The following is an 11,083-nucleotide window of genomic DNA, read 5'->3' as shown; positions in this document are numbered from 1 at the left end:
GGTGGGGGGGGTTGAGGAATGGAGAAACTAAACACTGTGGGGGGAGGGGTACATAGAGGTTGAAAGTGGAGTGGAAGAGGTCAGCAAAGGCCAAGCCACACAGACCTTTGTAAGGTGTGGTGAGCACATGGGTCTTTATCCAGAGAGAAATGAAGAACCACTGCAGGTTTTAGGCAGGAGGAAGTTATGTGTGTGTGTTTGTGTGTGTGTGTGGTAGGGAGCGGGGGTGCCTTTTAGGAAGTACACCCCGGTTGGGAGGAGGACAGATTGTAGCGGGCAAGGGTGGAAAGGGTGGGACCAGAGATGTCTTCGAACAAGTCACTTGCACTAAGGCGGTGCTTTTGGCCTTGACCCCATGGGCCCAGGTGCTGTCCACAGCCTCCTCTCACCTACCTGGAGGCATAAGCACATGCATGTGCCTATTCCTGTGCTCACATCCTTGCTTCCTTGAATTCCCTTTAGTTTTGTTTCATTATCCTGAATCCAGGGTCCGTGGTTACCCACTCATCCTTCAAGATTTGACCTGTGGGTACACTGGGACAGCGCACTCTGGCTCTGCCTTCGGGAGTGCTTGGTGGAAGCTCTGATGGGCAGATGAGGCTGCCAGGCAGGGGAACCCCCTCAGAGGCGCAGCCCTTGACACCCACATGGGTCAGAGTCCTTTCCTCTGCTCTGGAAGGGAGAAAGGTGTGGCTGCAGTGTGTGCTTTCCTGGTTTGGCAACTTGCTAACTGCCCTTTAAACTTGCTTTCCTCCAAGGCAGGCAAGATCTGAGATAGGGTTGCTGAATTGGCGTTTACCCCTCAAGACAATAGGGAGGGTAGAGGGGGGTATTGTTTTTGTATTTGTGGCAGGAAAGGGGTGGTGACTAGGAAGACAAAATATCAAGGACTGGAAGTGGGGGGGCGGGGTAGGGCTGTGCTCCATTTCTCAAGGCTCACTTGCTCTGTTAAAAGATAAAGAATTGAAGACGTGGCTTGATTCCTGGCGTGACAAATGTTAAATGAGAGCCCTATATATATATATGCTCAGAGATTGAAAGTGGCCTCCTTTAAATGGTGCAAGTCCTGTTAATAAAAATACAGCTTCCACTGATAGAGGCCTTACGAGGTGTCAGGCACACCCTCAGTGTATTATCTTATTTAAATTTCAGCTGTGAGATTGATAGTCTTATGACTCTTGTTTTACACATAAGGAAACGGAAGGTCAGTCTCTGCGTTCCCATGACTATAAGGGTATCTGTCCCCTAACCGCCACGCTACGCCTCTCCTCACTGAGACTGGAGAGAGTGTTAAAAATCTTGGTCTGCACAAATAATGACAAAGATGGCTGCTCCTTAGATCACCTGGGAGCCTGGTACAACAGGCCCCTCCCCCAAGTTTCCCAACACAGATCCTGGGAGGCTGGGGCCTGGGAATGGCCGTATTAGACCAGTTCCCTGGGATTCTGGTATATGCCAGTTTCAAACCACCTGGACAACATCAGGCTGCCAGAGCGCATATGACCAGGTAGAGTTGCCTTCCCTGAAAGCTAGGGAGTTTCTGGCTCCAGCCATGTCAGATGATCGAGAAGGATGGGGGGACATAGGTGGTGCCCAGTGTTTGTAGTCACTTAGTCCCCTCTTTTGCCTGGCAGTTTGCTCAGAACAAGAGCTGGCAGATGCCCCCGGTTCCAGTGCAGGGACAGAGGGTTATCTAGTTACCAGCAAGGTCGCAGGGTGGCTGTCATGGAGGCCAAGAGCTGAAAATTTGGAAAGGAGTTGGTTCACACAAGGCGCAAAACTGGAGGTGGGGGTAGAAGAGTTAACACGGGCATTAAACTAGCTATTGAAATGAAAAATCCTTGGTGGCCTAGGGGTTAAGTCTCAGCTCTATCAGGCTATTATGGCCTGAGATCAATCCTGGGCCAGGGAGCTGACCCACATGGTTCAGCAGTCTCCCTGTCTCCCCCACTGCTCCCTTCAGTGGTGTATTTCAGTACACCTGCCTGTTCCACTCCCTACTCTGTCTCTGGTGAATCCTCTCATTCTCCATACCTCTGGCCTACACCCCAGTTCTTGAACGCCTAAATGAATAAAAATAAATCTTTAAAAAGAAAAACACTTAGGCACCACTGCTGTACAAGTCTCAGGCTGCTGTAGAACGTGTCCCAGGTGCACGCCAGAGGTGGGAACATGGAGATTGAGGACCCTTGTAGGGAATCACTGGTCTTTCTAAATCAACTTAGTTCCACCCTAGAAGTGACTGATTTAACCAAAGTTAACAACTCCACCAAGAAATGGGCCCTTCCCTGAGAGAAGACGACTCTACGAGGCAATCTCTGCACTGGCCGGGGGCAGCGGCCCTTCACCCACCTGTGAGGTACAGGCCGCTCTTTCTGTCTGTGTGCGTCTGCGCAAGTTTCCTTTACTCTTCTCTCCTCTGTAAGCCTGCCCTTTTGCCTCGTGGCAAAACTCGTGGCAAAAATTGCCATAGGCCACTGAAAGGGGAGCTCTGGGCAAGCTCTTCCCAGAGTTAACCCAAGGAGCCCATTCTCTGAACCCAACACCTCTCCCAACCAATGTCAGCAGGATGAGGTCAGGGCCAAGGTCAAAGCCAAGGCCAGGCTGGTCCACCTTCCCCTGCATGGGCCTCCCAGCACAGGCTCGTCCTTGGCCTTTTGATCCCTTCACCCAAATCAGCTTATTTGTGACTTGCCTGTGTGGCCGTGTCGGATCATGGGGGCTAGGTTTCTGGGGACCAGGGACCCTGCTCAGAAGAGGGAGTCATAGAGCCTAGCAGCCTTACCACCCTCCTCTAGTTCCAATAAGACACCTGAGAATTTAAGTGGGAAGTTCAGGGAAAATGATCCCCACCCCCATTTAATTTTTTATTTTACTTCTTTAGCTGTTACCAAATAGTAAGAATCAGGTTATGCTCTATTTTCTTATATAAAAAACACACAGTCCCTGATAGCTTAAGGAAAATAAGCAAGGTGTGGAACTGTGCATGTGGTATACTACATCCCGTACTGTTCAGAGAGTGCTTGCTTATGTACAGATTCTGGAAGAACAACAGGCTGGTAAGGGGTAACCTCAGCTAGACAACCACCTCAGGTTGGGCCATTCCTGTTGCTGATTATTCTTTGGAACTGTTTGCATGATTATACAATTTCCTCCTTAAGCAAGAAATCATACGAGGGAGAACAAAACAAACAAAAATGGTCACCATGGGTGGTGCCAAGTCGCTGGACTTTGTAATGCTTGGTGGACTGAAGATAAAAAACGCTCCAGCCCCTGTCATCCAGTTGGACCTTTGTCACAGCATGTTCTCCAAGGAGCCCTGATACTGACCTTGGTGACAAGTACAACGGCTGTTACCCTCAGGGCAGGCCGATGTGGGGGCAGGGGCACTTAGCCCCGGCTCTGGGATGTAGGCAGGGCACAGGGTGGAGCCAAGGCCCCTGGGAGGAAAGGCTGGGAGTGTGCAGGGAAGGAGAAGGCCTGCTGGTGGTAAAGTGTAGGGTGGAGACTGGCCTGGGGAGGCTGGCATCGTAAACCTGTATGAGAAACCTTCATGGGGCCCAAACACACTGGGATTTCCCTTGATGGGAGCCCCATGGGGTTCCTAAGCAGAGGCTGGGAGCAGAGTGGCTTGTAGTCAGAGTGGAATTTCCAAGTGACTCTGGTGGTTACTGAGTTGGAGGATAATTCAGAAACAGGGAGACCAGTGGGGTGTGGCCTTTATCCTCCATCCCTAAGAGATACGACAGTGCCTTGACCTCAGAGAGGAGAGAACACATTTCTAAAAGAGTTACTTGTCCAAAGCATGGAGGGCAGTTGGGCCCTTGGCATTTCTGGGCATTTCCAGGAGAACAGGCCCCCCTCCTGAAGACCAAGTGCCACGTCCCCTCCCGCCATGCCTAAGTGAGAAAATCCTTAGAGCTTGGCATGGTCAAGGGACCGGGCACACGGGAGGAATACGTGGCCCTCCAGGAATAGAAGGATGGCTGATCCTCGGATGGTCACTGTACTTTTTGATTTGTTTCCTGATTCTGATGATGCACAACACACTGAACCAGAGAAATGTTATGGACATTGTGCTTCGTTCTAATGACTCTTGAAAGGAATGTAACTTCCTCTGTTCTAGATACTGATTTAATTTTGAGAAACTCTTCTACAATCTTTAATTCTTCTAAACTATTAACTCTTGTATACTAGATGGTTTCTGAGAAGAATGGAGAGAGTAATTAAAAGGATTAGAAAGGCAAAGGTGATAAACAGAGTTTACCACATTAATCTAGCACCACTGAACCTTGAATACACAGTGGTTTCTCAGGGCCCCAGGATGTTTTCGGGTCCCTGACCATATCTCAGAAACAATAAGGAAATGCATTATCTGTCACGCTTCTATTTAAAAAATCCTTGTATCCCTATATTTGCTTGCCAAGAAAAATTTTATAAATACCTTGCACTCTTAAAAATTAACACATTCAGGGCCCTCCCTGGTGGCTCAGCGGGTTAAAACACAGCAGCACAGCACTGAGAATCTAAAGCCGCTTCTGCATGAGTTCGATTCCCGTCGGCCCTGGAGGTGACTGCATGGTGTGGCAGACCTCTCCTGGCCCGCCCGCTGCTCCCCTCAGCAGTGTACTTCGTCGATCTGCCTGTTCTGCTCCCCACTCTGTCTCTGGTGAAGCCTCTCACCGCCCCTAAGCCTCTGGCCTGTACCCTAGTTCTGTATGCACAAATAAATAAAATCTTTAAAAAAAAAAAAATTAACACATTCAGATATGCGCTCCTAGAAGTCATGTCTGTCTGTCATTCATTTCACCGAATCCTTGTCCACCCTGTGCCAGAATTGCCATCCCCGAAACCTGTCTCCTGTTCTTGCTGCGCTGGTCGGCGGCAACCTAGAGCTGATGTCCTTGCTCCTCCTGCAGCTTCTCTCATGGCAAAGGGGCAGCAGCAGCAGTAACAGCTGGTGGGACTCCAGCTCAGGATTTGAAAACCATCCCTTTGAACTGCACAAGTCCCCAGTTTCCTTTTGGGCAATTCAGGGGAGACATGAGCCCAAGATGGTTCATAAAAGACTCTCCTCCCAATTTGGTGCCGGTCAGATTCAAGCTGAAAGCTGAAAGCAGTTGGGCCAGTCTTATTTTCTGGGTGCAGGAAACATTTCACACTGTGGGTATAGGGAGCAGTTCACATTGGCAGAGCAGTTTTATTTCAAGGCAAGAAATGCTCAACAAAATGAGACCCTTATATCTAGGAGCGGCTGACCTTTCTTCCCTTCCTTGGAGAGATAGATCTTTTGTTGTTGGTGAAGGTCTTTGAAGACCCCAGTTTAAATTCAACTGGAAAGTGATCACTGACATCAAGGGCCTGTAAAGAGAAAAAGTTTGGGAATTAGAAGCAGCTCTCATTTTAGTGATGAGTAAATTCAGCCTCAGGGAGGGAAGGTGAGCTGCCTCACAGAACATGCACCGGTGAGCACTTCTGGGCCAGCTCCATCAGAAATTTTATCAGCTCCTAGGCTCTGAGACTCAAGGCCCAATGGTCCAATACTGTGGTGGACTCAAAGAGTGACACTGACCATCCTCCCTGGACAATATGGCAGTCTTACCTCCTCTTCCGTCAACCCGAAAGCTTTCTGGAAGTCAAAGACACTGTTTGATTTGGGAATCACAGAGTTGACGATCTCTTGTCCTCTAAGCACGATCCTGGAGACATTAAGACAGACACATTAACTTACCCTATTGATTTCTGAGATGGAACTAAGTCCTACGTTTAACATGTGGAATTAACTGAACAGATTGGTCCTTTCCACGTGGTGCTCAAAGTCCAGACCAAGCTTTAGCTTGTGACCCTTAGGTTGGGAAATAGGATCAGTTTCTGCTGTGGCTTTGTGGGCCCCGGACAGTGTTCCCTGGTGAGAGCAGGTGACCCTCATGCTCGAGATTTCTTGGAATATGGCACCACATTATAGGCAGTGACGTGCCTGCTGAGAATGTCATGCAGGTGCGTCACTTTTATGATTTGTTCATGGAGCAAGGTGCTGGTTTGTTTTTAATACCTCCCAAGTCCCATTTTGACCAAGGGAGAGCAGACAGTAACTACTAGGCATTCCAGGGCAAAAGACCTGAGGCAGACTGCATCATTGTTCAGTGTTCATTGCACTTACTTTCCAGTTCTCTGCAACTTATGGCACATGATGCTGTTTCTTACCATAATGTTATGAAGTTTCCTTTAAAAGTTAATTTATTTCAAATAATAATAATGAACAACTAGATACCATAGAAATTTTACGGGGGTGGAATAGGGAATAGGCTCAAAAATGGTAGGGGGAGGGAAGAGCACTGGACTATGGTGCACTGGACTATGGAGCACATGGGTGATTTGATGATGGGAAGCCCACGGGGATTACAACTGAGTTGGAAAAAGGCACAAAATGATGTAAAAATAAACTATTATATTATTTTTTAAAATTTATTTCAGTAAGAAATGAATGGATTTGAAGACAAATATAGAGAAAAATCATAGTACAGTTACTTCACTGTGGTGACAAAAAATGGGAACATGGTCATTAAATGAGTCTTGGAAACAGGGGCCCTAATGTGCCCCAGGTGGGGTACCACAGGCTGGGCCTAACAGCCTCCCAGCAGCCTGACTGAGGACCAGCCAGGTGTGTAAACTCCCTTGTCTGAGTCCCCACTGAGCTGTCCTTGACTCCCACTGTTTCCTGTATTGGTTCCCAACACCCCTGGCTAACTTCTAACTCAACCCATGAGTTTACATTTCACAGCAGGGTAGAGATTTGTTAAAGTATCCTTGTGGACTGAGAGTCCAGATCAATAGAGTGAAGTCTTAGAGCTCTGACTTCTCCTTCCAGATCTGTGCTCTGGGGGGCGGGGGAGGAGGGGTGGCCCCCCACCTGGCAGGTCCCATGAAGTTTTCTGAGGCTGCTCTGAGGCACCTTGCAGCACCAACAGCTCCTGACATCCCCACACCCCCCAGCCCTCCCCCCTCCCCAGGAGCTTGGTATATATACATGACTAAAACTGGAATTGAGAGCACTTCAAGTAATTCCCTTTTATAAATGTGTATCTTCCTTTTTAATAACCACACTAGGTATGTGCTATTATGGAAAACAGGAAACTCAGAGCAGCAAAATTAGATATTCATCTTTTTTTTTTTAAAGATTTATTTATTTATGCATACAGAACTGGGGTACAGGCCAGAGGCTCGGGGAGGTGAGAGGCTTCACCAGAGACAGAGTGGGGAGCAGAACAGGCAGATTGACGAAGTACACTGCTGAGGGGAGCAGCGGGCGGGTCAGGAGAGGTCTGCCACACCATGTGGTCACCTTCGGGGCAGGCGGGAATCGAACTCATGTGGAAGTGGCTTTAGCTTCTCAGTGCAGTGCTTTAACCCGCTGTGCCACCAGGGAGGGCCGATATTCATCTTTTAAAAATCCAATGTAGGCCCTCGCTAGTGGCACAACAGGTTAAACCACAGCACTAAGAAGCTAAAGCCACTTCAGCATGAGTTCAATCCCCACCCCTGAGCTGACCCACATGGCGTGGCAGACCTCTCCTGACCCATCCGCTGCTCCCCTCAGCAGTGTACTTTGTCAGTCAGCCTGTTCTGCTCCCCACTCTGTCTCTGGTGAATCCTCTCACCACCCCTGCACCCTGGCCTGCACCCCAGTTCTTTATACATAAATGAATAAATCTTTAAAAAAAAATCCCATGTAATCCCACCCTTTGGCAGACACCTAAATCAGGGTCCTTTGAACCTGTTGTACATCCCACCAGATCCATTGTGAACATCTTTCTCAATGACTCAGTGTTTTTCCGCCTCATTGTTCTCCCTCTTTGCCAAGGGAAAAGAACAGGGTGGCAGAAAGGACTTGTCCTACCCAAGGTCACATGACTGGCATGTATGTGTGGCCAGTCCAAGCAGCTTTGCTGGCAGCCCCTCAAAACAGGAGCGGGAGCTAGGCCTGCGGAAGCTCGGTCTCCTGTAACTTTCACTTTGGTTCTGCCTTTCACTGCTTCCCCGTTTGAGAGTTTGTGTAATGAATTCTGCAAAGGACACACTTGCCCTGAAAGCTCATAGAGGAACAAACAAGGTCACAGTGAGAAAATAAAAGCCGGACCTCAGAACTAGAGCTGTGAGAATGATCACCTTGCTAATAGCCATCTTTTGTCCAACAGATGCTGAATCTGAGAACTGGGGCCACATGCAAGACCAGAGCTTCTAGGAGCTTCCCTGCCTGTGGTCTCTGCTGGGAGAGGGTCCACTCTGAACATTCATGAACTCCAGGCACTTCCAATCACCTGCCTCCTGACTTAAGGAGCAATGGTGAAAGCAGATTGAAAATCCTAGTGCCTTTACAAACACACATGAATGTTAGTATGAAAATGTGTGTATTTGTGTTTAGGAACGTCTAGTAAAAGTTTCAAAGTATAAATACCCCCCACTAACTGGTGTCACAGAGTTTTACTCTGAGGAAATCATAACTGAATGCACAAATGCATATCAGGGCATTTGCTTCAGCAGTGTTTTGTCTTTTTAAAGATTTATGTGATTTATTTTTGTATACAAGAGCTGGGGTGCAGGCCAGAGGTGTGAGAGGATTCACCAGAGACAGAGTGGGGAGCAGAGCAGGCAGATCGTCGAAGTACACTGCTGAGGGGAGCAGAGGGCCAGACTGGAGAGGTCTGCTGCTCCATGTGGGTCAGCTCCCTGGCTGGGGATAAAACTCTGGCTGGGGATGGCTTCATAGTACTGAGACTTAACCCATGCACCACTAGTGAGGCCCTTCAGCAGTGTTTTTACCAGTAAACCAATTGGTAACAACCTAATACCCAATGGTGATTGGGTGAGTAAATTGTGGTATATCACTGTGAAGGGACCATTAGCAGCCCCTAACTATACTGCGCACTTACCATAAGCCAGGAACTGCATTAGAATATTTACATGTTTCTTTCTATGTAAATCCTCTGTCTTTCTATGAGCGAGGCACAACCACAATCTCCATTTTACAACCAAGAAAGTGAAGGCACAGAACACTTAAGTCTCTTGATCATAGACATAATAAGTGGCAGATCTATGACCTGTGTGATGCCAAAGCTTGAGCTTTTCCCTGCTCAGGTACAGTGTCATCATATGGCTCACGGTCGCCATAGAAGGTCATGCAGCTTATGCACTGCACATAGCTCCCACTGGAGGGACCTGAAGTCCAACCCACCCAGCTTTCATAGCCAAGCACTTTCAACGCCAGGGGCCCTTTTCTAAGGCACACCGAGCCTGGTGCTGCAGGCAGGGGCTGGCCTACCTGTCATAGGCACAGTTGGTGCTCTTCTTCACCGTGGTGTCCTCATGGTCCCTGATCAGCCAAACAAACTTGGGGTCGGTCCTCAGGCGGATGCTCTTCCAGGCCTTTTGGGGGACATAGCTGCAGCCAGCATTGAAGTCGCCCATGAAAATGAAATTCTGAAAGGCATCATCTGGAATAGTCACTGGTGGGCATCGTGGCCAAAAGCTTTCACTCAGAAAACTGCTATCAGTGACTCCCCCTCCCATGTCCAGTAAAAGTGGGTTTTGTTAGGGGCTGAATTGAGTCCCCCAAACCCATGCGTTGAGGTCCCATGCCACAATTCCTTAGGCTGTGACTTAGTCTGAGATTGAGCCTTTAAAAAGGCAGTGTCCTCCTAAAATAATAGGAGCTTTGGACATGGGAAAACAACGGAGAAAGACCTTGGAAATGACCTAAGTTGGTTGGCCCCTTGGCTTTGGACATCTAGTTTCCAGAACGACAGTGATATAGGTTTCTTTTGTGGAAGTACCCCAGTCCTTGGGTCTTTGCTACGGGAGCCCTAGCAAACACATCTGGGATCTTTCTCAATTTCTTTCTGCTTTTTGTAAGAAGAGACTACCATTGAAAGTTGAGTCGCAGTTTTGATGAGTATTTGACAGGCCAGTGTGCACAGGGGAGGGTGTTCTAGATGGTCAGGAGGGTGCTGACCATAGTTGCTGCCTCCTATTCTTAGTATGGCTCTGGAACCGGCGCACACAGTTAAGGTGGGGATAAAAGAATTCACTCACGTTTTCCTCACATCTTTAGTATCTGACTGAAACGACTGCAAGGTCTAAACAAATGAATGAACCTCTGCTTTTGCTTTCTGAGCAGGAAAAATGAATGCGGTGTTGTCTGTGCAGCTCTGGCACAACTCTTTCTCACCTACTGTTCTGCATTAGGGACTTATTTCTGTGGAGAATCTATTAAGGAAGTAAGAGGAGCACAAGGGGAGGGAGTTATGGAGTGACCTGCTCACCCTTCACCCCCAGCTCCGAGGCAACCCGCAGAAACATCCTATCTTGGAAGTGTTTTTCCCTGCAGGGCTCTTGGAACAGAATTTTAAGATTCCTTCACCCAGAGGAAATGCCAGATTTCCGTGATTGTGTTATTGTTTGGAGCTGTTGCTGACTTTAGTGTTTTCTTCAAAAACATTTTATTTTGACCTCAGTGACCACGGTTTTCCCTGAGATTGATGGGCAATTGAGGACAGAAGGTCATTCTTAATGCTAGTGACCACCACTTTCTATTAATATTGGCACAACTAGGTGCCAAGCCCAGCACTGTGTTGTATACAGTTTAACTGAAATTTCACAATAAATACATCTGTAATCCTGTGGACATAGGATACTGGGGTGAAGTGACCTGCTCTGGTCACTCCACTTGGAGTTTCAAGTGATGAAGACAAGACTGGAACCCCAATCTGCCTCACTGAAGCCCCCTTAAGCACGATAGATTCCCCTCTTGTTCATTTTTCCTCTATTAATGCCTCCCGAGAGCCTGATACTTAAGAGATGTTCAATGAATTCTTGTTGACTGCATGGGTGAATTAATTATTTTAGGGAGAAATGAGTCTTTGCTTTTTTGTGCTTTTTTTTTTTTTTTTTTTTTTTTTTCTTAAGAAATAAGCACTGAAATACAGCCCCAAGTTCTCTGTATCCCAGGTGTGTGTCTACTACACTTTGACTCATTTTGCACTTTGAGTAGCGGAACTGAGGAGGGGGGAGGAGGATCCCTAGAGTC

General features: G+C 47.9%; 1 protein-coding gene across 1 annotated transcript in view; it reads right to left on the bottom strand.

Annotated features, from left to right (window-relative positions):
- Window positions 1-5,093: 5,093 nt before the first annotated feature.
- Window positions 5,094-11,083, bottom strand: part of DNASE1L3 (deoxyribonuclease I-like 3) — a 20,044-nt gene continuing 14,054 nt past the window's right edge. Inside the window, exons 6-8 of the mRNA XM_012735226.1 lie at window positions 9,320-9,477; window positions 5,603-5,699; window positions 5,094-5,361 (exon numbers count right to left, since the gene is read on the bottom strand). Coding sequence (XP_012590680.1) covers window positions 5,245-5,361; window positions 5,603-5,699; window positions 9,320-9,477 — 372 coding nt within the window. The 3' untranslated portion in view covers window positions 5,094-5,244. The remainder of the gene's footprint in view (window positions 5,362-5,602; window positions 5,700-9,319; window positions 9,478-11,083) is intronic.

Source organism: Condylura cristata, unplaced genomic scaffold, assembly GCF_000260355.1.
Source record: "Condylura cristata isolate star-nosed mole 26May11 unplaced genomic scaffold, ConCri1.0 scaffold00004, whole genome shotgun sequence".
Lineage (NCBI taxonomy): Eukaryota > Metazoa > Chordata > Mammalia > Eulipotyphla > Talpidae > Condylura > Condylura cristata.
The sequence above is the reverse complement of the archived record's forward strand: the minus strand, read 5'-3'. Positions and strand labels throughout refer to the sequence as shown.